At 37.4% G+C, this 27,569-nt stretch overlaps 1 protein-coding gene across 1 annotated transcript; it reads right to left on the minus strand.

Annotated features, from left to right (window-relative positions):
• Nucleotides 1–1,982: 1,982 nt before the first annotated feature.
• LOC110955542 (uncharacterized) lies at nt 1,983–22,881 on the minus strand. The gene is made up of 20 exons (XM_022200582.2): nt 22,713–22,881; nt 17,871–18,029; nt 17,677–17,783; nt 17,474–17,588; nt 15,179–15,295; nt 15,037–15,098; nt 13,750–13,902; nt 12,516–12,707; nt 12,326–12,425; nt 12,087–12,228; nt 11,287–11,470; nt 9,768–9,867; nt 7,746–7,879; nt 7,626–7,657; nt 5,834–5,946; nt 5,577–5,722; nt 4,492–4,586; nt 3,938–4,016; nt 3,741–3,849; nt 1,983–2,466 (listed from the first exon to the last, which is right to left on the minus strand). Exons 1-20 carry the CDS (start codon nt 22,780–22,782, stop codon nt 2,393–2,395), a joined length of 2,283 nt encoding a protein of 760 aa, XP_022056274.1. The 5' UTR covers nt 22,783–22,881; the 3' UTR covers nt 1,983–2,392.
• Between the last annotated feature and the right edge of the window lie 4,688 nt (nt 22,882–27,569).

Here is a 27,569-nt window from a genome sequence, read left to right on the forward strand (position 1 = left end):
CTTTCCAGATAAAGTCTACTAGTAGTTGAAGGCATCGATCAAACTAATGTTACCTTCTGATCTCCACAAACTTTACTGTTCAGTGAAGAGAATCAAAGTTTGTTCAGGATTTCTAAAGAACCCACAGGTGAAGGTCTGAGAAGAACTCAGATGGATGGTCTAAATGTGAAATCAAGACTCATGGTCACAAGTTTTAAGGCTTCTGTTAACCACAAAGTTCAAACTAACAGAGACGTACTGAGAAACTTTTAAAACTTCAGTCCTCAGACTCTCTGAAGGTTCAAACTAACAGTGAGCTACTCAGGAACTTAGAAGATATCAGTCCTTGGACTGTCTGAAAGTTAAATATAACAGAGATCTACTGTGGGACTTAGAAAATTTCAGCCCTCAGACTGTGTGAAAGCTCAGGTCCTGAGGACTCAGGAGGTCTGGAGGCTTTAGAAAGTCTTGGAACTGAGGGTTCAACCCTCCAGCACAAAGGCTGAAGTCCAACCTGCTGAGAAAAACGGTCGAGACGAGACTTGAGTAAAAAAAAAAACCTCAAAAATGACAAAAAATAGATGATAAATGCGCAAAAAAAGAAGAATTAGTATCTGAGTGAGTAGCTCAGGAGGCAAGAAGAGAGACTACCAAGTGGAAGGTAGCAGGTTCAAGAACCACCACTGGTGTTTGGCTTTGTCTAAGTTTTTCAAAAACTTTGAGAAGGGTTGGGTTTTGAACCGGCAACCTGCAGCTCCATAGGTAAACCCTTAACTCACTGAGCTACAGATCAGATAAAAACATAAAACCTCGTCGTCCCTTTGACATCGTAGTTTCCGTTCCTAATAAAGTGACCACATGGGTGGAGTCAAGACGGAGTCAAGGTGGAGTCAGGGCGGAGAGTGGGGGGGAGGTGGGTGGCGACCTCCCCCCTCTACCCCTCCACCTCCCCCCACTGCCCCCCTACTCCCCCACCGCCCACCACACCTTCCCCCGCCAATGAGTTTCTTGAAAATCCGAGCCCCGACAGGTTTTCCGAGTTTCTTGAGTTTCCACCAGGTCAGAGGCAGAACAAGTTGTCATGAAGAGGTGTTGAAGTCGGCGAGGATGGAGTGACTTTTTACAGCAACTAGAAGGAAGACGACTAGAAGAGCAGGTCTTTAACCAGCATCCCTAATAAACTGATCCTAATAAACTGGTTTAGTCAAGAGGTTTAAATTTCTTACTTAGCTACACATCTGAACTCAGTCTCATTAAAACAGACTCTAATTCAGTGTCATCCATCCATATTAAAGTGCAGTTACCCAAAATGTTTGTTGATGAGCTCCAACAAAACCTGCCCAGGTAGAAGGTCAATTTGACAAACAGGAAGTGGAAGATTCCAAGCAGATTTATAGAAGATATTATAGATTTATAGAAGATATTATAGATTTACAGTTCACAGCCAACTCAGAAGAATATATATATATATATACATATACATATATATATTATATATACTAGAGTTCTCTTCTGCCTGTCACTCAACAGAGGACAGAGAGGAGCTGTGGCCGCCCACGGGAGAGAAAACCCTCACACTCCAGGACCAACACTCGCAACACTTTTTAAGTTACAGTCACTAGTTTTGTCTCGAGGTGATAAGTCCTTAACAGGGTCTGAAAAGTCGCTAAATGTAGCAACAAAGTCAATTGGAAGAACTGGGTTGCAGAAGTGCTCAATTCGGAAAGACAAATTTGATTGGCTGGTAGCGTCACGTGAGGCGCTGCGCCGGCTAGAAGCAGAGAAGCACTATTTTATATAAATATAATATGCCTTAATGTTGCCCAGAGGAAAAGGTCACAACAAACATGTATGTGCATAACTTTTAACCTGTTTGCATTGACAGGGGAAGGATAAATACTTTTTCAGGATAAGTTAACCGTTTCCAGGACATTTGTCCTTTTTTCTCATTTTCCAGGTTTTCCAGGACGTGTGGGAACCTTGCATGTACCATCTTACTCATCTTCAGTTTGACAATACAAACTTTATTAGGACAGCATATTAAAATACCATTAGTGCAGACACTTTGGACTATAATATCCATTTGTTTTGTAAAAATACTGCTTTTCTTTCCTTCACAGTTTACAAAGAAGATAAGTTACGAGTCTAAAAACATGAAATATGTTAGAAATAGTGCATCTTATAACAGTAGGAGTGTATGCGGTCAAAAACACTATCCACCTGAGATCAAAGAGTCCATTTTTTTTCTTTGCATCGTTAAGAAAACAACAGAAGAAAATACCCACATCATCAGGTTATTATTATCTCTGTTCAAACAAGAAAGGACCAACATTGAGAGGAGCTGAATGTGAACATTTGGAGTCCTCCTGCTTCTGAAAAGTGTAACTTTTACCTGAATGTCACAGTCTCACGCTCAACAGCAGGATGGAGATGGAGCAAAGTAATACAGAGCGAGCAGGATAAGGTAGACGACCACCAGAGCTGTGCCTGAAGAAAACAAACAGGCAGCCACTGACAACAGCTCTTACTGTGGAACGTTTCCTGAGTTATGACCTTCCTGAATAAAACCAAGAGCTCTCTGAGGTCCACATCTCTGACTGATGTAAACCTGCAGAAGACGTGCTGTTGTGATTCAGTGAAGTTATCCAGATAAATGACTGAAGCAGCCGCTCAGACCAGCTGCTCTTTGACGTGTTCAGAGACGTTTAAAGTTAAGAGTTGGCTGCTGAACAGAGAGTTTGGCAAGAAAAAGGAAAAACATATTTCATTGTTATTATCACAGCATCCTAATTTGGCCCTTATTTGTCTTGTAGGTTCAAAGGCCTAATTTTGAAGACTTTTAAAAATGTCCAGCAGTGATGCAAAATATATGCAGTCTGTGTTCAACCTGAAACTGCTTGTATGGACTGGATCAATATATAACTGAGGGACTGTGGAAATCCATGGGATATGTCTTGCATATATTATTTTTTTTACATTCAGTGAAAAAAATAATGTTTTTTATGTTCATTATGATCATGTCTTTACAAATTCCATAATTATTTATTATGGAAACAATCACTTATTAATAAAAAATGACTACATATCACTAAAATATCAACTAAATAATCATCCCAATTTAATAACAACCACCTTCTAATTAGCTAAACAATAATAAAAATGAGCTGATTCAAAATGTTTGATGGTGTTCTTGTTATTAAGTTGAGATAATCATGACTGATGTTTCTTTTTTGGCGATATATCAAACTTTATCTGGAAAATAACAAGATTTCCTGCTGTTCCTGAGTCAGAAATACCTATAAATTGATTTTAAATACATATTTACCTTGTTGTTGTCCACAGATTAGAACAAGGAAATGCTTATTCGTGTTTTAGTATTCATGAAGAAGCGGTGAGATTGTTTAAATCAATCAAAGCTTTCTTAGTTATTTCATATAAAGTAGTGTGTGAATTAACAGGTTTACTACAAGATCTTTATGAATAAATTTCAATTTCACTCAACTGTACAAATAATATTTAGAAGAATATTTCTATAAAAATGCCATGTGGTGTTTGGTTATATGTTGATTTTAGACCTGAAAACAGCAAAAATGTCAACTATGATACAAAAAGTCACACAATTACATACTGACCCGACTTCTTTTCAGATCTAACATCTATTTCACATCATGAGGTCTATTCATTTCAAATTTAACCGCAAACATTTCCAAGTAAAGAAAAAGCTACCTCTACTTTCAACCCTTTAAATTCTGTAAACTCACCCTGGAAATAGTCGGACTTGCCATCCATGAAGATGTAGTTGACCAGAATGACGCTGAAGATGCTGGCCCACAGGTGTTGGTCGCTGAACAACAGCACAAATCCCACATCCTGGACAAAACGCACGGCGTCCGGTTAGAAAAACCATAAACCCATATGCATTTTCATGAATAAATCAATAAAGAGAAGGGTGACTTACCCAGAAGGCATTGAAAAAGACCAGTATTGGAATCTGTAGCATGCAGACCTGCACAGCAATACAGCCGCCCACCTCCAAGCTGAAAAAAGGACATAAAACGAGATAAAACGTCACTAATCCCAATGGAAATCTTGTGCCACACATTGCTCAGAAAAAACACATGACATAAGAAACGCAAGGCCTAGAGGTAAAAAGTAATAAGATCTAAGTATGGTGCATTACTGAAATAAAGCAAGCTAAAAAAAAAAGGATTAGAACAGAGAAGTGGAAAGTCATGCTGGCAGTTAAACAGCCGTAAAATCACACATGATAATAGATTAATGAAAATGAGATGAAAGTCTTACTGAAATATTGCAAATCAATAATGAAAATGCTCCGAATGAAAATGAAATATTACACATTCAACTGATAAACTATTGAGAAATAATACTGCAAATAACATTGATATTATTGTTTAGATCTGGTTCTTGCAGAACGGGGAGGAGTTACAAGTTATTTCAGATACAGATGTGACTTTTTAACCTGTCCTCTTTATAATAATTCATTTAATTTACCTGAGGCTGATGTTGTTCTGGAGTGCAAACTGGATCCCATTTACAATCTCCGGGATCTCAGGAACCATAGCGAGAACCGTCACCCCTATGAAATACTGGAGGGTAAAAGATAAACGTGAACACAGCCGGAGGAAGAACCCTGCACTGCAAAAACTCTAAATCTGACCAAGTCTATTTGTCTTGATTTTAGTCAAAATGTCTCATTCCGCTTGATTTAAGACAAATTCACTTAACAAGAGACATTCCAGCAAGATGGAGGGACTTGTTTTAAGACAACGCATCTTAAATATCTTGTTAAGTTAAACAGTCTTGAAATTATCTTGTTTTAACCCTCCTGTCGTCCTACAGGTCAAATTGACCCGTTTTAGAGTTTAAAAATGTGGAAAACATACATATTTTCACAGTTAAAACTTCGACATTGTAAAATTTTTTGGGGAAATTTTTTGAACATTTTTTGGTGGAAAAAAAAGAAATGTTAAAAAAACTTTGAGAACATTCACAAAAAATCAACCAAAACCAGTGAAATTTGCTGGATTTTGGTTGTTTTTTTCTGAACGTTCTTAAAGAAAATATTATATGTAATCACTTTAGATATTTTTTAGGATTTTTTTTAGATTTTTATTCATTTTTTACAAATATTTACAATTTTTAGATTTTATTTATTTATTTTTCTTTCTTGCTAAATTAGGCGATTTTTATTTAAAAAATAAAACTTTTAAGGACAATTTTTAAGGATTTTTTTCCTTAAGATTTTGAAAATTTTCATAAATTTGGGGAATTTTTTTGCAGAATTTTTGGATTTCTTTCAGAAAAGGGAACAATACTTTTTGGTGCTGTAAATGAAGACAGGAGGGTCAACACACCTAAGCTTGACTATCCTGGTAAAATACAACTTAAAATAAGTTTTCCCAGCTAATTTTAAGATCTCAAATTCTAAATATCACATCTTATTTTAAGAAATCTTACCAAGCCAGTTTTCACTTGTTGCTACTGGCAGATTTTTTCACTTATTTCAAGGTAAAGTTTTTTTTCTTGTTTTGAGAGGAGCTTTTTTTTTTTCCCCAGTGTGAGACATCTGTCCTGACCTGAGAGATGTTGGGCTGGTTCAGGATCGGCTGGATGTGTTCGGTGGCGAGGTCGGCACAAGCAGACGTGAGCACGGTGGCCATGATGAGGATGACCAGAGACCTCCACCGTGACCAGTGGACCACCGTCCCATGGTGGCCAGTCACTGCAACACAAACACGTTACGCTGGAAGCATCAGACAGCTTGGTCCTCGCTGTAAAACCACACAAGAACCCAACTTGTGATTTTAGTGTGCGTCATGGGAGTGATTCATACCTTGTCCTTCTCCAACGTGGATGTCATAAATGTGGGAGTGTGTCTTCAGAGTAAATATTAGACCGATGATGTAGGCAACCGGCAAGAGGGCAGAAACTGTGTACACCAGCGGCCTGACAACAAAAACACACACAGTTAATGAGGTAGAATACATTTAAAGGGCCCCACATGATGAAAATCCATTTTTATAGTGTTATGTAGTTGCTAAAGAGACATCTGTCCCTCCTCAAACATTTTAAATATCTCCTTAAGTCAAACAATCTTTAAATTATCTTGTGTTGAGTTGTATTTTACAAAAAACTCAAATAAGTTTAACCCTGGTGTCGTCCTGCAGGTCAAAATTGACCCGTTTTAAAGCTTGAAAATGTGGAGAAAAAAATATGTTTTCACAGTGAAACTTCTGATGTCCTCATTTTCAACATTTTTGAGAAATCTCTGAACATTTTCAGGTGGAAAAAAAAGAAATGTTAAAAATGTTTCTTAAGAGCATTCACATAAAAATCAACCAAAATCCACGAAATTTGCTGGATTTTGATTGATTTTTATGTGAATGTTTTTAAAGAAAATATTAGAAGTTTTACTGATATATATGTTAGATATTTTTAGGATTTTTTTGGAAGATTTTTAGGATTTTTTTGAAAATATTTACAAGAATTTTCTCATTAAATTTGGGGGATTATTTTTTGAATAAAACTTTTAAGGGAAATTTTTAAAGAATTATTGGAATTTTTCTTTTGCAAATTTTTGGAAATTTGGGGAATTATTTTGCTGAATTTTTGTATTTTTTTCAGACAAAGTAATAATATTTTTTGGTGCCTGTAAATGAAGGGTTAATACGTCTCAAATTAGCCGATTACATGAAAGTGAAAATCTATTTTTGCGTGAAAAATTGCTTTCATTTTTTCACTTATTTCAAGGTAGAAGTTCTTTGAAATAAGTTTTTTCCTTGTTTTGAGGGTGGCATTTTCTTAAGTGAAGCCAGCATGATTTTCTGGACAATCTGACGCACAATCCTTCTGCGAGTATAAACAAGCTGAGGCCTCCAGACCAAAGCTTAAGACACAATATTATAAAGAAGTAGTACGTCCCTGCTGTATGCACACTGCACGATAAAGTTTGTACTTTGTGAGAGCAGCTGCAGTAGTAAAAAGTAAAAGTATACGATTTGGAACGCAACCATTAAGAACCATCTCTTCAGTATTTTTGAGCTGAAAAACATAAAAAGACACTGAGGGAACATGTGAGATTTTGATTAATTTGCTGGAAAAGAGCACGATCTGCTGCCTTTAAGAAATTTGAAGAAGCATGTAGGTGTGCACTTGCTTTGGATCATTTTATACCTTAAATAAGCACCAGTCATTTTCAACAGTATAAATAGTTTTAGACTGATTTATCCCCCTTTATTCCATATTTGTTTTGCTAGAATAAAAACTACTTGACGGTGCAATCAGCTTCCCAACTCTGAGACTTCAAAACAAGCAAACTGAGAACTTGTGGAGGGAATTATGTGAATTTTCGCCTTAAATCCACCAACGAGAAGGGTTTTCGAAAGAACGCGGTGGAAATAGTGCAACTTTGAAACACAGAAACACCAGAAAAAGCATTTCCATCAGTTGGTTACGAGTCATTTTCATACTGTAAATGAAAAATGTCCCCGAAACATCCAAATCAATGCACAAATAAACTGTTATCTGAGGTCAACAGTAGCGATGATGGCAGTTGTTCTCATTAACTGGACAGTTTTACAATCTTTTATAAAATCAGTGAATAAATAAAAAAAAGAAAATCTTACTGAACGTGGTTGCGGAACAGCGTGCCATTGTTCTGTGGAATAAAACAAAACATCAGGTTACACATCGTACAGTGAGCGTGAATCCGAGCATGTTTGCAGCTCATTTTCAGGGCCAATCACCAGATCGTAGTGGCAGTTGTGGCAGACGAACGGTCCGCTGCTGTTGCTCGTGCCGTTTCCTGCAGTGGAGTTGGTGCAGGCGTCGCACACCAGGTTCCCGTAAGCTTTGGAGAACAGCGTTGGAGCAAACACACCTGCCAGTGACAGCAAGAAAGAAGAGGGGTCAGCGAGTAGCATTTTGGTAAAGCTTTTAAAATGCAGCTGGTTTTGGGAAAGCAAATAGAGTGTAAGAAACAAACAGCTTGGTGCAGTCGCTTCTGTCGCTGTCACCATCAGCTGAGCATCATCTATAACTTTTATGTTACGTTTGGAGATGAGTATTTGAAGTTTCTGTAATAAGACTTGCGTTAGAAGACTTGGTTGATGGACACAGCATTTAGTGAAAGAAATATTGAAATACCTGAGAGTGTTTTTGGAGGACATAAGACTTTTTCTTTTGTTACTTTTTTCAAAATGTTTAATTTTCATGTTGAAATTCCAGGTTAGTGAAGTTACCATGTATGGCTCTTTGCCTGCTAGTGGTTAAAAAAAATCATTCTAAGAAATATATATGTCAGGGTAGAGACTGCGATTTGGTAGAGTTGGAGTTTCTACCAGTAGAGACTGTGATCGCAATCTCTACCAGTAGAAACTCCAATCCTACCAGTAGAGATTTGTCAGGGCTAAGGTTAGACTTTTAAGGTTAGGGTCAGGGCAGGGGTCAGATTTAAAGTTCCATCTCTACTGGTAGGATTGGAGTTTCTACTGGTAGAGACTCCAATCGCAATCTCTACTGGTAGAAACTCCAACTCTACCAAATCGCAGTCTCTACCCTGACATACAGCCAAGGCCATAAGTTTGGACACAGCATGACTTACTATGTCTGTTTTGATGTCTATTACAGAACATAACTAATATTTTTTGACAGCACCAGTTTAATTAGTCAACAAATCAACAAGGGATATAATATTATCAATAAATTCCAACAATTAGAACAACCTTGTTCCCAAAACATAATATTAGAAGAAAATAACAAAAAATGCAGTACTTTCACAACCGAATTTGGTAAGAATAACAAAATGACACCAAACTCTTTTGATGTTTTTTTGAAATTTGAAACTTAATATAGTTCTCAGGAGTTGTGTACTGTATTGTAAGTGACAATTTTGTGGTATTTTCTAAGATTCACAAGCGTCATGGTACTTGTGTCCAAACTTATGGCCATGGCTGTACATATCATCACTTAGCAGAACTACTCAACTGTAAAATGTGTGAGATTCGTCAACTAACCACGGCTAGTTTTGACGTTTTTAATTCCAAATATGGAAGATGACCAAGCTGCAAGTTTTTCTTTTTCCAACTTCTGAGAAAAGACAAAGTTTGATTCGTTCCAGGCCTCTGCTGATTGGTCAAATGCCACGATGTCATGTGATGTAATGTAGACTCATCTTCCCCGACTGGCTGGGTTAAAACCACATCCTTCTCGACCTCACTGAGAGGCAGAGCAACGCCATATTTAATGACCAAATATGACCACGTGCCCAATGAAAGGTTAAACGAACCTTTAAAATTAACAAGAGTTTCACATTTTATTGCCACTGGCTGAGCTGTAGTTTTATTTGATTGTTTAATATCCACTGGAGACACAATTATATGGAATTTTCTCTTCTTATTTTGGGCCTACAGGTGCTGCAGGTTAGACAAAACAAACCCAAAATGTATGCAAACACAACAAAAACAGCAGCTACAAAAACAAAGCATTTGTTGTCTGGATGGGAGTATAAGTAAGCAGCTATGGCAAAGAAAAAAAAACGTTTGTGCTGGAAATGAATGAGCAAACAGCTTCTCCTAGTGGAGAAACCGCAGCTTGGCAAACATGAATGAATTAGTTTTTGGGGTAAATCAGCGGCCAGCTTCATGAAGCGGTTTGAAAATACAAATCAGTCTCCTCGTTGATTTAAAAGTTCTGTAGAGCGTGTTTTGTTGTGTCTGATCCTGCAGTTTGTACACAGCGACAGAACGTGTTGACTCTTAAATACTCGCCTCCTACTGAGATGAAAAGCAACGCGGAGCTCACTCCTGTACAACGACTGTTGAATCTTTGCTCGCTGTGTCTCAGTCCTCCGATTATCATGCAGATGCCCTGAGAAAAAGAAAACAAGAGGCCTATTCATTCTGATTTAATACATTCCTCATCGAGTCTAAAGGTTAAAAAGATGCTTATAAGGCAGTGGGCTGACATACAAATGAAAAAAAGGGGCAAGAGTGTGTTGGTAACTGTTAGAAATCACAGCTTTTGTTGCGATTATTTAGTATTTGTGTTTGTAGTATAGAGAGTGATGTTTTAGAGGTTCCTTGTTTTGTTTGAATTGTGCTTAAACACGCATGAGGATGCTGGTTTCTGATCAACACATGCAGCAGTTTGTGACAAAGGCAGCGATCACAGACTACTGGTTAGAAAACACGCACATAAAAAATAGAGGATTTGAAGCATTTTAGAAGTGGTTTTCTGTTGTTAATTGCCTAAAAATTCATATTTGTGTCTCAAAGGTAAAGATTTAGGAGCTTTTTTCCCATGAAAATATTCCCCTCCTCCTTTAATATAAATGTAACAACACAGTTCTTTCCTTAGCAGTGCTTGTTCGACTTAAGAAGTGAATCTGAAAAGGAGAAATAATACAGAAAGTCACGTCCTGCAAACTGGACAGGATTGTTTTTTTTTTTACTTTATTAGGTGTGAAAACCTGGCCGTCTGTTTATTGTTTATTTGAGACGGCACTTTCGGGGTGTAAATGCTCGACCATCGTGTTTTATTGCTTCTTTTGCTTATGATGCGTCACCATATGGACGTCAGTAAAATATTTAACAGAGGACCAACAGGAAACTGCTAATGAGCCATTCTGTCTGAAATCAGCCAATTTTTAGAACAAACACACGGATGTTTAGTCTGAAATTGAATATAAAAGCCTTATAGACACCGATGTACGGAGGCCCGGGGGTGACAGAAACATAAATATCAATCTCAATTTATAAAAACAGCTTGTTTTTCGCTGGAGTTGGTCTTTACTTGTAGAAGGAATGAATTCAACTTGCGTGTTAAGAGAATCAGGGACACACAGAGGACATTTTAGCACGATGGTGAATGTAAGCATGTGTTTAGAAAACTCATAGGGGCACCTTTAATGCAGTCTGTTAACTTAAAACGGCTAGAATTAACTAGAATTATTGCTTTTGCCAGTCACTGTGCATCCATTCAGATTCTTTTTTGCAGTGAAGACTTGACAAAGATTTAATAGGTGGGCAACAAATCACCAAATCAGTGTCTGAGCAAATATGAAATGTGCCTGAGTTACGGCCAGAAAAAGTGTTTTTGCAGACCTTTCTGGTGTCACAGAGAAGTTGACCTTTTTGGATATAAAATGTAAATCATTTATTCCTATTAGATGCTTGATTCAGGGTCAAAAATATGCTTTGTGACATCACAAATCCTAACCCAACAGTCACAGCTGTCACCAGCTTGCCAGAGATGTGCAGTGGGATGTAAATGCAGGTTATAGCTCACAGGGATGAAGAGGATGCATCCCAGCAGCGTGCCAGTCAGCGCCGCCTTAACCACCTCCTGCAGACACGGGTTTGCTTCCCGGTGACCTTTGAGCAGCGCTGTGATGTAAAACGTCAACTCTGTGATGGAGCCAAAGGTGGCGTTGACCACGGCGCCGACAGCAAAGTTACTCTGGGCTGAGATGCTGCAAATGCAAAGATTATCGGCATCATTTGGAAGAAAACTTTTAACCCTCGTGTCGCCCTGGAGGTCAAATTAACCCGTTTAAAAGTTTAAAAATGTGGAGAAAAACAAATATATTGTCACAGTGAAACTTCTGATATCAACATTTTCAACATTTTTGGAAAATCTTTGAGAATTTTTTAGTGGAAAAAAAGAAATGCTATAAATGTTTCTTAAGAACATTCACCAAAAAATCAACTAAAATCCAGCGAAATTCGCTGGATTTTAGTTGATTTTTTGGTGAATGCTCTTAAAGAAAATATTACAAGTTTTACAGATATATATGTAATCACTTTAGATATTTTTTAGATTTTTTTGAAAGATTTTTTCTCCTGTTTTAAAAATATTTACAAGAATGTTCTTGCCACATTTGGGGGATTTTTTTTAAAAATAAAAATTTTAAGGAATTATTGGAATTTTCTTCCTGAAGTTTTTGCACATTTTCTGAAATTTGGGCAATTTTTTTGATGAATTTTTGGATGTTTTTCAGACAAAGAAACAATATTTTTCGGAGCCTGTAAATGAAAAACAACAGGAGGGTTAACATTATGTGCTTAACGGAGACGAAAACTGCTCACCTGGCGATGCCCATACCGATATAATAGGACAGAGGTATGATGGAGCCAATCGCTATGGCAAACTTCACATCAGAGCTGGCGTACTGGTTTTCTCTGTCAATATACCCGATCACCAAAGCAACTATCACTAGAGGAAGGAGGTCTGGGGTTGTTGTTGAAGATGACAACAGGTTTTCACATGACACACTGACACGGAGCACTCACTGTAATGATTCACACAATAAAAGCGTAAAGGATACTGACAGCAAACACGTTGATGCCGTCCACAGTGTACTTGTAGTAGTACCAGTTGGCAGCGTGGTAGCAGCACAGCAGCGCTCGGGTCTCGTAGCCTTGATGCTAAAGGTCGAGGAAAATAAAGAAGCCGTTGCGTAAGCGTCTTCCCAGGATTATGTGCTGGGGCTGACGACTGCTAAATCTCCCGTTTACCTTTCTCTGTGAGCTGCTGGAGATGCAGACGTCCTCGGGAGCCTGGAGGAGGATGACGCTCAGAGTCTGAGCGTTCATCTTGGAAACGGGGATGGTGAAGACCAGGATCCAGGAGATGAAGCAGGCCAGAGAGTGAACGACCACCAGGAGAGGATATCCCAGCAGCAGCCACACGTAGGTGGAGAAACGACGCTGGACAGCAAGAACGGGAGTCAGTATTCCAACATCTTACACTTGATTTCCATGTAGGAGAAAGAAGCGAATACAGTGGTTCCTCTCCATATCGCGGTTCACTTTTTACGGTCTCACTGTATTGCGGATATAGCGGGATTTTGCAGCATATAGGTATTTTCATATACTATTTTAATTATTTTTGTGGTAAAATAAGCATATTCTAGCCTAAGAAAATCAAAACAACAGAAAAAAACCATAAAAAATAAGAATTAAAACATATTAAATCAGAATAAAATCCGTAGCGTACAGAGCCGGGCTCTGATTGGCTCAGCCATCTCCCATCTCCTCTGCCTCCTGTGCATAGCAGCGTTCAGCTTCTCATCTTGTCCGTTCTCACTGTGCATATGTTCATCTAATCATCCTCAGCACTGCACAGCTAATTCATCATCATCTTCATCATTTCAGTTGTAGCACATTAACAGGTGAGTACCCATGTAGAATTTTACATGTTGTTAACCCCTTGATGCCTGAATTTACTTACTACTAAATAAAAGCATATTTTTGTGTGTTTTTCCTTTCCAGCTGATGCTAAAATAAGTGGAGATTGTTCATTTGTCTATTACACATAGAACAGATAATAATAATAATAATAATAATAATAATAATAATAATAATAACAGATACATAATAATTACTGGGGGAATGGACACGCTGTCTCGGCTGCAGTCTGAATGAAAGTGGTATGATGCGAATTCACAACAAAAGGCATCAAGGGGTTAACAGGATGCAGGTTTAAGAGTGTAGAAAGTGTTTAAGAGCATAGGAGGTGTTTAAAAGAATGTGAGGAAGGTAAATAATAGTGTGGGGAGGGTTTGTAAAGTCTTAAAATATATATAAAGAATAAAATTACTTTGGTCGCTACTTCGCAGATTTTCACCGATCGCAGGGAGGTTCTGGAAAGTAAACCCCTGATAGATGAGGGATCACTGTACATTTATTTTTGGCCAGTATCACACATCACAAATGTATATTTAATGCTTCTGTAAGTGTGTAAAGTTACCCAGTAGGGAGTATGCCGAGGTCGCCCAGGCACCTCTGAAACTGGCATCTCGGTGGGTGAAGGCAGCAGAACTGGGGAATGATCCTCCATGGCCTCTACGCTGCACTCACAGTCTGGCGCCTGCTCACAACATCTCCTCAACGTATTTCCTATCTGCAGACACACCACCAAAGCAAAGTGATATTTATGACTCAGAACAATACATGTACTGAATATTGTTAATACTCAATAAAGGACAATAATCACGATCAACCATAAACTTGAGGGTTATTCCGTCTCGTATCAACAGGGGCTTTCTGCTCGACCATCTCTCTTAAAATGCTATCAGTGAAATTTAAAAAACAACACTGTCCACCTTTAGCAAGCTTATCGCAAATTGAAATGTAAGGCTGTGTTTGGATGCAAAATATCTCAGGAACTATTGAAAGTAAACATTTTAAGACATTTTATCGACCAAACAACTAACAGAAAGATTAATCACCAGTGGAAATAGCAGTTAGTTGCAGCTCCTGACAAAACAATCACACTTTAAGGGACACTAACAGCTCTACTAAGAAAATTCAGAACTTTGGTCTGCAGGTTTTAGTTTAGAGTTCAACAGGTCACATCTTGTCATGATCAGCTGTGGTTTCATCTAACTTTCAGATTCAGGAATTTGCCTCCATTTAAACTAAAACTATCCGCAATATTTCTGTGTTTTCTGCGTTAAAAGTATTAACAACAGAAGTACTAACAGCTAATGGTAAATGTAAATCATATAAAAACATGAGCACTTCTACATGGCCACATCTCACCATTAAAAATAGGATTTCTTGTTTTTTTTATTTGGAAATTGATTACTTTCTCTAAAGAGCCAATGAAAACATTCATACAAAAGCAACAAAAACAGACAGGACGATGTGAAATTTGGAAGTTTGGACACTTTTTGTTGTCCGAAAAACTCGAGTGACCCCCAGAACCAAAAAGAAATAAATGAGGTAATATGAGCTCTTATTCAAACAACTTACAGGGAATATACAATCAAATCTTGTGTTAAAAAGCTCACTGTCTTCAGAGAGTAGAAAAATTGTGATGCAACTGCGTCCATCTTCAATGTCTTGCAATAACGAGTTGCTGCAAATGGTTTGTAATGTTGTAGACTTGTGTTTTTCAAAGAAAACAAGACTTCTCTTTTTATAACCACAACTCAGCGAGAGACAGTGAGGAAACGACATGATTTACTGAGTTCAGCGTCGTTTCGGTTGGCAGAAAAGGAAGGCAGACAACAGGATGAAACACAAACTGCACCTTGTGGATGGAGTTGCCAAACGGCCACAGGAAGTAGCAGCCCAACTTCCAGCAAAGTTTACCTGAAGACAGAGGGAAAGAAAGAATGAGTGTGGCTGATAATCGTTTACTAACATTCTCTTCTATTGATTAGCTCACTTACCATACGGGACACCGATGATCGTGATGAACATCAGAGTGCCGACCAAGAAATACGCCAGAGAAACCCACCAACCGAAAAGGAAGATGTAAAAGACGTTTCCACATGTGATGAGTTGACCTGATACCAGAAACAGAAACATTTTTAGTGAAAGGCTTCTACAGCAGGCACAGGAACACACCGTCTTTGTAAATGTTGTTATCTAAAGTCTATGTTCATGTCATAAATTATTTAAAATGGTTATGATTTAACAAGCTAAATGAGTTCATAAATCATTTATGGAATTGAAAAATAAGTTAAAAACAGTATAAGGGTGAGGTTTCCATCCAGGAACTTGGGCTGCATGTTGTTGGTTCTGCTACGGATTTGAATGTCGGACAGCATGGACGGGAAAGTTTACTTCCTGAGGCGACTTGGCGATGTTTGAGAGACTCTTCATGGACTTCAAAGGATTTTAACCCTCGTGCGAATCAAATTGACCCGTTTTAAAATTTGAAAATGTGGGAAAAAATATATATATTTTGACAGTGAAAACTTCTACATTTTCAACATTTTTGGGAAATTTTGAACATTGTTTGGTGCAAAAAAAGGAATGCTAAAAAAAATGTTTTTTTAAGAACATTCAGAAAAAAAATCTACCAAAATCCAGCGAAATTCGCTGGATTTTGGTTGATTTTTTTTTCTGAATGTTCTTTAAGACAATATTACAACTTTTACTGATATATATGGAATCACTTTAGATGTTTTTTTGATATTTTTATTCATTTTTAAAAATATTTACATTTTTTAAAATTTTTATTTCTTGCCATATTTGGGGATTGAAAAAAAAAAAAAGGGAAATTTTTAAGGAATTTTTGGAATTTTCTTCCTGAAGATTTTTGCAATATTTTTATAAATTTGGGGAATTTTTGGCTGAGTTTTGGGATTTTTTTCAGACGAGGGAACAATTATTTTTCTTGCCCGTAAATGAAGACAACAGGAGGAAACTCTTTCATGACAGGCAGTGCAATGAGGTATCGTTTATTTGTGTACATGTTGTCTTTCCCGTCTGAACAGTTATCGTTATTGTAAATTCTGTTCTTAAAATACTCCTGCTGTTCATGCACACTGCAGTTCTTATGGCGTTAACCTGGCGTGAGCTTGGCGTGTGTTTAAGGATGAAGTCGCTCCAAGGTTTGTAAAGAATAAACGCCCGTTTTAAAGAGCTACCTGCATCTGTGGTCACAAAGAGAGTTACAGTCTCCATATCGTTTTCTTTAATTAGGATAGTGGCACTTTAATTCAACTGAGGTCATGGATTTAAATATATCTATCATTATTATTTCCATGTGTAATAATAACATTCAAATTCATTGTTGAGATTATAGAATAGGATGATTTAACAAAAAAACTAACAAATAATCTGGCAAGCCAAACTTATTTGGGAGAATAAACTAGTAATAAAATAGTCTAATTCTAATTTTGTATTTCTTCTTTTGTTTCTAGCTGTGCCTCATTTGTCTCCATCAAGGGCGTCAGTTTGTTTTTAAAAGTGGGGGGATGGAGACCACAGCATTTTGAGAAAATGTTGAAAAACGGCGGCAAAATGCCACAAGCTGGGTTCAAACTCACAACCACCGCACCAAAGGCGGAGGCTCATCCTGTTGAACTATTGGTACATGCGGGTACAGGGATCTGCGGGCCGCTATAGTACTAATTCTCCCGGGCCGAAATTTTGCCCCTGCACGCCTCTGGTCGGAGCTTCCACTTGGCACGGGCGCAAATTTAGCATCTGCACGTTTTTTTTTAACCTCACGAAGGTGTGCTGCGTGTCTGTGCAACTCTCGGCCGAGTGCGGATGGTGCGTTCAGGAGCGTCGGAATTTTCTATACTGCTGAAAATAACTGGGTTTACAACAGCTTACATGTGAAGAATTTGAATGTGTTGGAGACAAAATGACCCCTGACAAAAAGTGGGGGGGACACATCCCCACCGTCCCCCCCTAAACTGACGTCTATGGTCTCCATCCACTGTAAAATGTGAATTTCTCAGGTGAGAGATCAATACATTTAATCTTATCATCTCATCTTAGTTTGACCATAAAATAAAGTGTGATTTGTTTATAACCTGCAGTGATCTCACCACTCATGTCCGGCCTTGTCTGATGTTGTTCCACCTACATTCTGTCGTAGGATTTCTCAGAAACTATCTCTGTTTTCATACAAATACAATGAACATGTCTGCAAATAAGGCCCAAGATGTAATAAATAAACCAAAATCCTTCATCAACACAAACTTTACAAGTGCAGTAATGTGTACCTGGACCTGCGTGTGGTTTAATGACGTTCAGTTCAGAGTAGAGCTCCTTCACAACCTCTGATCGGTCTGCGAACGGCCGCTCCGTCACGTGACTTTTCCATTTTCTAAAACCAAACTGACACAGACACCAAATACTCAGAGTCAGTCGGAGTCTCGATCTCAAACCCCTTTCCAGTTCACTGAAAACCCCTCTGGTTTCCTACCCGGTAGTTGTTGACCAGTTTGTTGGCTTCCACTTCATTCTCTGCTCTGATGGTTTTCTTGCTCTGGATCTCCTCCCAGCTTTCTTCACAGGCGTGATGACTCGCACCTGGAATTACAAACAACAAGACGACAGGGAAATGTCTGCAAGCATCTGCTACTAAAATACAGAAACGGGTTGGTATATAGCACTCACATGCGTGTGCAGGCAGGCATTTAACTGCCGGACATAAGGAGTGATGTGAAGGAGGAGAGCAGGAGCGTGTCGCATTTAGTTGTTGAACACCACACAGTTGATCATGGAGCTGTTCATGGTTGTAACCTGCAGCCTGAGGATCGTTCTCACACAAAGAATCTGTAACAACAACAGAAAAACAAGTTACTCAGAAAAGTAGAACATGTCTAAAAAGCACAGTCCTTTAAAAGCACAAAGACAGCACCGTGTGTTCTGAAACTGTTGTGTAGTATGAAACACGTAGACACTACACAACGTTGTGTTAGCAGCTGTTGGTGGCTCAGAGAGTCACCGTTCATCATTTGTAGTAAATTAAGCAGCACTGAATGATATGCTTAATCATCAGATCATAATTTAATAAAATGTAGTGTTTTAGTTCAACAGTGACTCAACTGTGCCAAACCTGTGATTCAACTGTTTTGCTGTGTCTTTGTGACTGAATATAGGATCTAATATTAAGTCTTTTTCCATTTATGTTATTTTTTAAACTAACTCCTGATAAATACATTTTAAAATACGTTACTTCGGCTGTGATGCAGACATTTAAGCATTATCAGATGATTACACATCAACAACCCTAAGGGATAATTAAATATTTCTAAAATAAAAATGAAGGCACTAAAATAAAGTTTTCTGTTGGGGGTTGTGCTATTTTAAATGTTTACACCAATATGTGCAAATATGTTTCCTAATAATCAGTTATACTAATATTCAATGTGGGTTGGCCCCGTTTGTCCATTTCATGAAAGAGTTATTGTTTCCAAACATAATGTAAAAACTCATTAAATGGAAAACAAGAGCCACAAACTGCCTCGTTCCTATCAGACAAGTCTTTGTTTATCGTTGGTCCATCTGCACTGACTTGTTGCTGCTCTGTGTTTCTGCACTGCAGCCCTTTCGTTACAGTGCACAGTCATGCTGAGTCAAGTTCATCCATCTTACCGTAGATCCAAGGATCTCTCCATCGTGAATTGCTGAACAGATAAAAACCTTAAAATAAAAACAACAGTTCTCACAGCATCACAACCCTAAATCCATTTATCAGAGTAGTAAAACACATGTTTTGTGACATAGTAGCCCTAAAAACATCAACAGGATGCACATATGTCCACATATGATAAAATTCCTATCAGGATTTTATTACAGAAACAGGCTTTTCTTTTTGTGTGAAACAAAAACTGGTGGAAACAATCTTTTTGCCTGTTATTGACTATTGAGATGTGTTGTATGTGAAGGCTTCTGTTAATTATCTTAACATGTTGGATAGTATGTACCATGGGACACTGAGATTCATAACCCAGCACCCTGCTTTTGGTTTTGGTTTGGTTTGGTTTATAGTCTTTAGTGCACCTTGTTGGTTTGGTTCTGCATTACAATAAAACCTTTTTTTAGTCACCACCCTGTTGTCTCCCTGTTTTGTTGCAGCTTGTTTTGTTTTGTTGCAGAGTCGAGTTGTAACACACCGAATGAGTGTAAAGTTCTAGTGAAATCATTACAGTATACCTCGTCTATGTGCACGTTTTAATGTTAATTTTATCTGTTGCTTACTGTTTTTTTTTAATGGGACTATGCTGCTGCTCTCTTGGCCAGGTCTCCTTTGTAAATGAGATCTCTGATTTCAAAGAGACTAAACAGGTTAAACAAATGCTAAATAATAAAAAAAAAAACATGTATATATGCAGAATCAGTGCATCAAAACTAGTGAAAGCAACAACCTGGTTTAAGTCCTGTTTATTAGATAGATTCCAGTTTTCTCATGTTAAAAAGATGATCCACTCATGCAAAAGGTAGTCATGGAGTTCCACATGGCTCTTTGCTAGGGCCAATACATTTTACCTTATTCATGCTTCTGTGAGGTAATATTTTTTTCAAACACTCTATAAACTTCCATTGCAATGCAGATAACACCTTAGTCATACTATGAAGCCAGAGGAAAGAAATCAACTATTCAAAGTTGAAGCAAGTCTTTAAGACATGGATGATCTGTCATTTTCTTCTTTAATTCAGACTAAATTGAAGTCACTGTGTTTGGCTCTAAACACCTCACTAACATGCTATAGTTCTGCTGGATGGCATGATGACTTCTCTTTTTACACGTTTGACCTGATTCCAGCCTGACAACAGCTGGATTTGTTCTGAAGGGAAACCGGAAGCATGACTGCAATTACGCAAAGGGTAAAAAAAAACAAAGAGAACACTTTAGGTCATTCATTCATTCATTCATTTCCAGGAGGAAAGATGTAGCCTTGATGACTGAATAAGTACACCACAAACTATTTGCATCACGAGACAAGCAAGCACAGTGATTGTGACTTCCCCCTTTTAAACAGTTTAAAACAGTCTGCACGCTTTTCACAAGAGTCTTGTTTTGTTTCCTCTTTTTGATTTGTTCTTAGAGTAAAAAAAAATAGAATGAAGCTGTTGACTAAGATCTGTTAGGGTGCCAGATGTTGTGTGTCAGCATCTGCACCTACTTTGTACAATAAAATCAGATAGATAGATAGATAGATAGATAGATAGATAGATAGATAGATAGATAGATAGATAGATAGATAGATAGATAGATTCAAGTCATATCTCAGGTAGGTATTGGAAGCTTTCCAAATGTTTGCTAGAAATGTGACGAGAGCTCATCTAAAATTCAATTAAAAGAGGCTTAAATGTCAAAGAGAATATGCTGAAAAATGGCAGTATGTAGTGAATGCATGATAAAAACTCTGACATGTATGACTATTTTTTTAAGAAACGCTACACAGGGATGAGTGAATCCATCAGTAGAAATGAAATTACTCTGAAAGTTGGTAAAAGCAGAACTAAGAGACTCTTCTCTATGAAAGCAGCTGCAACAGAATCTCAGTTTCAGTTCACTCCCAGCAGTGTTTTTGTGTTTGTGTTGGTTTCTTATCAGCAGTGTTTTTGTGTTTGTGTTGATGTGTTATTTGAACACAATCACCTCTTTTGCAATGCACTTTGTCGTCTCAAATGACCTTTTCATTGGACTCTCTGATTTCTTCAAGCAGGTTCATCTTTTTACACATTGGGTGTTTGTAAAACAAGAACTGATTTCAGTATATTTTTGGACCTTGTTGTCGTTTAGACACATCATGCTCTTGACTTCCTGAAGTTAAAGAAATATACAAAATGTAGCTGAGTGTTAATGATGATGGTAGTGATTGCAAACTATAAGAGGAAGTTTATGAAAGCTGTAACTTAATCCACCACTCAGAGTTTTGGTTTTTGTTGTCGTAGATGATTTTTTATATATATCACGCGTCCAAAATTGTGATGAAGTTCCAACATAAAATTCTGACCGCTTCTTTTACAGAAATAAATCATGTTTCTCACTGGACTGTTCTTGAGATAACCTTTCTATCAGTGCTGGATTACGGTGACATTTTATTCATTTAAGCCCTTGGACACTGTTTATCACACTGCAGTAGGGTTTATTACTGGTGACGATTACAATAGCCATCACTGTGAGCTGTATGCTGAGGTGAGACTCAACAAACACTGGGTCCTATTTGTTATTGTTTGTTTCTTATGTTACTTAATCACTATTGTTCAATGAGGGCCCTGCAATGATTGGATCCTGCTGCAGGTGTCAGCTGTTATCCTAATGCTTCAGGTTTTTAATTTGATCCTATTTTAGTTCCACCTGTTACTGTTTTAATTGACTAAATGTTTTAATTAATCTATATATTTTTATTACTTTACTGTCTTTTCACGTTTATATTTTCATTAAGGTATTTTTATTTGTGTGCCGACACCTTTTAAATAGTTTTAATACATTTCAACACGCCCAGAGTTTAAATAAAGGTTGAATAAACAAATGATATTTTTCAAACAGATAAATAATGTCACATCCTTTGTTTGTTACGATTGCTAATCTAGCCTATTATTCATTTATTATCATTTGTACTGATCACTTTAGCTGACTGCTTTCAATTGTCTCCTTGTGTCTTGTTTGACTCTCTGTCTTGCTTGTTTTAACTGTCAAAGCATTTTGCAAACGCTGTTCTTAAGGGTGCTATATGAATAAAGCTGTTATTATCATTATTATTATTATTATTAGAAAAACTCCAGTTAGCTACATGAGCTTACTTCTCATAACATGTGTATGCTAATTAAGATAAATACTCAATGTAGAACTATTTCTAAATGAATAAATAAGTTGGTCAAAATAGTTTGAAAGCCCTTTTTGATTTTTTTCTAGAAAGAAAAACAGCAAAAAATAAATAAAATCGTTCATTGTTGTATTTTCAATGCATGGTTAATGGAATATAATACATTTTTATATTATTATCTCCTTTAAATTCCCTGTTTTTATTATCAAATTATGTGGTGTATGAATATAATGTGTTTAAAAATGAGTCATTATTACTGTGTTTTTTTATCCTGTATTATTATTTCATTCTGTACGTTGTTGTAATGTGCTTAAAGCTAATAGAAATATATTAAATTGGGAGCTGAGGCTCTACAATAAACCTTTAAATTGAGTCGGAGTATACATTTTTTAAAAATGTCCTAATTTGACCAAAACTCACTAAAGATGAAGCACTAGTTTGCACGGTTATGCTGTTTTTTAGGAAGCCAAGCACATTTCAAGACTGTTGACACACACGCACACCTCTTAATGAACACAATGTGACTGTAATGAATGCAAATGTAAAGTCATGTGTGCTCAGAATTAAAATGGAGAATGTACACAGAACTGCTCAGTGCGCAGTCGGTTCGATACAAATAAAGTTTTTTCGTTAACACGCGCTAACTAAAGCCGCTCACATAAGCACCATTTCGGCTCACCCTGCCTGTGCTCGGCCGGCCTCCTCCTCCGGCTGGTCGTGTCCGGACTCTGCGTGGACGACACCGACATCTCGGCGGGTGAAACAAACCGCCGTGCAGCCTCTCTGACCCGAACACCTCCTCCTGCTCCTGTCGCTCCGCCGCTGCGAACTGGACGCACTGATTCTCCGAGTATTACGCCGCAGTGCATTGTGGGAAATGTAGGCCCGAAGTGGAGGAGCTCCTTAAAGGGGAAAAAAACACTTTAACCCTCGTGTTGTCCTGCGGGTCAAATTAACCCGTTTTAAAGTTTGAAAATGTTGGGGAAAAATTTATTTTCACAGTGAAACTTCTGATGTCCACATTTTCAACATTTTTGGGAAATGTTTGAACACTTTTTGTGGAAAAAAAGAAATGTTAAAAATGTTTCTTAAGAACATTCACAAAAAAAGATTTTTAAGTGAATGTTCTTAAAGAAAATCTGAGAAGTTTTACTAATATATATGTCATCACTTTAGATGTTTTTAGGATTTTTTGGAAGATTTTTACATTTTTTTAAAAATATTTGCAAGAATTTTTTGTGATTATTTTTTTTAATAAAACTTTTGAGGGAAACTTTCAAAGAATTATTGGAATTGTCTTCCTGAAGGTTTTGCAATTTTCAGAAATTTGGGAATTTTTTTTGCTGAATTTTTGGATTTTTTTCAGACAAGGAAAGATTATTTATATATAGGGAATTCTCTCATTTAGACATATAATACCCAAACAAATGAAATCAGAGAGCCGCAGTATGCACACAATATTTGTCCTTAATGCAAGATTAGACGTCAATATATAATTGACGGATTTTTGAAGTCCATGGGAAATATCTTGCATATATTTTTCTGTAAAAAAAAAACCAACTTATTTTTCTATGTTCATTCTTATCATGCCTTTACAAATTGCATTACTATTTATTACGGAAACAATGACTTATTATTAAAAAAAATGATTGGATATCACTAAAATGTCAATTAAATAACAATAATTACTTTATGGAGCCTAAACAGATTCTCTAAAATGTTGGAAATGTTGTGTGCTGTTCCCCTGAGCTGCATTAAAGGAAAAAGAGTGAGCAGGATGCAGCTAACCAGTGGACCAGTTTGTTGGGGATCTTGTAGAGGATATAAAAATCTACAAAACATCTTGTTTTACACAGATTTTAAATACAGTCAGCTACAGTTTGTATCCTGTCATGATTTTGGACATAGTGTAATAAATAAATCATCACTCTTGCTATTATTTTCTGGTCCTATCAGTCATCATGTGTAATTAATATGACAGTGACATTCATATTGGGATGTGCAGCCTGCCAGGATGTTAACCACTGACTGGAAAAACAATCATCTTGAACTGCTTGCATAACAGATTTCCAATAAAGGACAAATGATAATTATAGACTTATTTTCCATAAATAGATGTCAAAATGCTAACCAAATCGAATACAGCCTATGAAATACTGTGATTTTTTTCATGATATTTGTAGGTTTGTATCTTTTTTCTTGCATATCTTCTGCTTTTCATACCAAATTGTGCTTTTTGTCTTTTTTCTTTTTATTCTTATATTACTTGCTCTAGATTTTTATATATATTTATCTGTATTTCTTTATTACTGCATTGTTGCACTACCTGCTCTACATGCCTTTTTAAAAGTTTTCTGAATCTGAATCTGAATTATTAATACATTCTGGCCGACCAGTGTGATAATCAGCAGATCATTTTGCGATAAAGGCCTCAAAAATTAACATACTGGAAAAATAACTATCAGGTAAGTTTCTGTTGTTTTATGACATAAAAATCATGTAATTTCTAAACATGTGTGACAATAATCATTAAAATGTTGTGTTGAATAAATTAGTTTTAGCCTACATTTGTTTAATCAGACATACCCTAATAATGTTTTGGATTAAACACAATTAAAAGTCAAAAGAACTGTTAAATATGAAAGTAAATGAGCACCAATATTTGTTCATTTGTCTAACGCGTGTGTTTGCAACAGAAATCTAGTCAATAGCTCCACAGTATGGTCAAACACAAGTATGACATGAAATTTGTTTGCTCTTCTGCTTTTGTTGGATTTTCTGTTGAAAGCAAAAATACAAAATCTTTGAACTGGCAGCTTACACATAAAAATCAGAATTTTTGTTTAACAAATTCACCTTTGCTGCTCAATTCAGTAAAGTCAGGGGCTTTGCTGCCACAACTACAGCCCCAAGACTTTACCTGACCTTTAATTTATAACGGCAAATGTTCATGTAACACAGTGTTCCTCAGTGAAAAGGCTTTGTGATGTTATCTGATTTCATTTGAAACTGATTCGTCAGCAGTGCCCCAATTAGGTACAGCGTCTCACGCAATTCACTGTTACCATTTTCAGCAAGAATTTCATATTTATTTTATGAGTGTCATTACAAAAGTAGAGCAGGAGTTAAATGGTTCCACAGCAGGTGATTGTTGTTGTTTCTTGCTTCACTTCCCACATTATATTTTGTCGGGTTGCCTAATAGAGATTACTTCAATCCAACTGTCAACAGGGAATCAGTGTGTATAATCCTGTAACTGCCATTTGTGGCACAATAGAAAATAGACTCAATTTATGTTTCTTAACAAGGCAACATTTCCGAGAAGGCCTTTTGAAGAGAAAATGGTCAACATTATACTCAAGATTACTGAAGTGGAGAGGGACTGGTTGGAATGGTATATTATATACTATTGTATTGCTAATTACCCGGACATTATTTATGTCCATCAAAACACCTGAAACACTTGCGTTAGGCCCCATAAAGCAATATAAATTTACATGTGGATTTGTTTCTCCTTTTAGAATTTCTTACACAGTGGCAGCCCAAATCACTGATCTCAAATCATTTCAAAGTGTCATTTTTTTCGTTTCTTTCTTTCTTTTGAAACATTTTTTGGTTGCATGTGGACCTTTATATCAACTCAGACTATTCAAACCCTTTGCCTTTTTCTGACATGTTTTACCTCTTTATGCTGCTTAAATTTAACCTGATCTTAAAATACCTTGTTAATGCTTTTTTTCGGTGTGTTCTTACAGTCCTTATTTTATTTGTGTTGCAAACACTTGCTCAATGCTAATGTAAATAATAATAAACCCACGTGTTTTATTCACCATTCAGTGCACGGACCCAAATGTCTGGATCTCTGTAGCTACTGTTCTTCTATACTAGATGTCTGGAGGTTGTCTGCATTTGTAAGATATGTAAATTTCATGTAATGGGGTTTTGTTTGTATGTGTTTCATAATTTTGCATTTGTGTCCTCAGGTCCTCTTCAAAAATGAGATGCTACATCTCAAGAGCCTAACCTTTCCATCGATTCTTGGTTATACGAGTTGTGGAATGGTTTAAGTAGCCAGAAGGAAGTAGACAGGTTTGCATATTAGGAGACCTTTTTACATTAACCTCTAAGTCTTTCTTATCAGTCAGGTTTGCAGCATTTGAATTAGATCGTTGAAGATGTTGCAGGAGCTGTAATTTCTCTCAGAGCTATGGCAGGAAAGGGGGCTGCATTGGACCGGCAAGAACTGTGTTTGGTCAGCTTGAGTTGATTCCATCAAGTTTTATAGCTGATTATGAAAACAACATTTAGTAAGCTCAAGCAGCACGCAGTAATTTTCTGACTTTCAATAATCAGCTAACACCAAAGTTATTTTCACTGCAGACTTTCTGCTGCTGCAACCACTAGTCTAAAGTAAACTAAGATGAACTTTAGTTTGGTATAATATTCGTCTTATTCTGAAAGATGAATGCTCATCTCCTCTAGCGCTTGTCTTTTCTACCAGTATTTTCTAAACATCTGAAGATAAGTGACTTACTAGGTCAAATCTGACAAGTCAAATGTAACAGGTACTTGCAAAACAGACATCTGGTGACAAATATAGCTTGAGGCCACAATGACATGGAAAAAGGTTATTATGACCCAAAGTTGGACTGCAAATAAATACTTTCAAGTCAAACTGTTTTCCAGTGCATGTGTGATAGTCACATCCCTTTGAATCTTTTTAAGTGGTTATTGAAAGACAGAAAGCCTTTTTTTGCCTCAGAGGTGGGGTTTATAAAAAACCAAGGCTGCTAACATATAAATGCAGTTGCACCAAAAGTTGTGCATTTAGGGACTATCCAGGTCAGACGGCTGTGAAACCATGGCACAGTCCTGGGGTGCCACATCTTTAGTGGCATTAGCTCTGTTCTGCTGCTTAGTTGGAACAGAGGTGGAGGCTCAAGACTCCCTAAGGCAGCAGCATGCAGCACCAATGGGGCAGGGTGGTACACTTCCTCAGACACTGCAGGTTGGTCAAACTCCTCCACCACCTCCTCCATACCCTCACACACCACAGGTCCTGTATCCTGCACTGAAGCTTCCTCTATACTCTGAAACACCACAGGTTCAGCCTCCTCCACCAGATCGTCCATGCCCTCACGTGCCACAGGTAAAGCCTCCTCCACTATCTCTTCCATATCCTCCAATGATACAGGTCCAGCCTCTTCCACTACTTCTTCTATACCCGAAACACCACAGGTAAAGCCTCCTCTACCACCTCTTCCATATCTTCAGAAAATACAGGTCCAGCCTCTTCCACTACGTCTTCTGTACCCTGAAACACCGCAGGTTCAGCCTCCTCCACCACCACTTCCAGATCTTCAAATGCCACAGGGCCAACCTTCCGCACTGAAGACTCCTCTATATCCTCAGATGCCACAGGTAAAGCCTCCTCCACTACATCCTACATTTCCTCAAACAATGCAGATGCAGCCTTCTCCACCACCTCCTCTATTTTCTCAAACAATACAGGTCCAGCCTCCTCCACCTCTTCTTC

This window comes from Acanthochromis polyacanthus, chromosome 8 (genome assembly GCF_021347895.1).
Source record: "Acanthochromis polyacanthus isolate Apoly-LR-REF ecotype Palm Island chromosome 8, KAUST_Apoly_ChrSc, whole genome shotgun sequence".
Lineage (NCBI taxonomy): Eukaryota > Metazoa > Chordata > Actinopteri > Pomacentridae > Acanthochromis > Acanthochromis polyacanthus.

Excerpts from the sequence above, each read along its gene's own strand:
- LOC110955542 (XM_022200582.2), bottom strand. The coding sequence starts at position 22,782 with ATGTCGGTGTCGTCCACGCAGAGTCCGGACACGACCAGCCGGAGGAGG. Across the intron at positions 7,658-7,745 it reads ACAACTGCCACTACGATCTG|AACAATGGCACGCTGTTCCG; the intron begins GTGATTGGCCCT and ends TTTATTCCACAG. Across the intron at positions 2,467-3,740 it reads CAAGTCCGACTATTTCCAGG|GCACAGCTCTGGTGGTCGTC; the intron begins GTGAGTTTACAG and ends TGTTTTCTTCAG.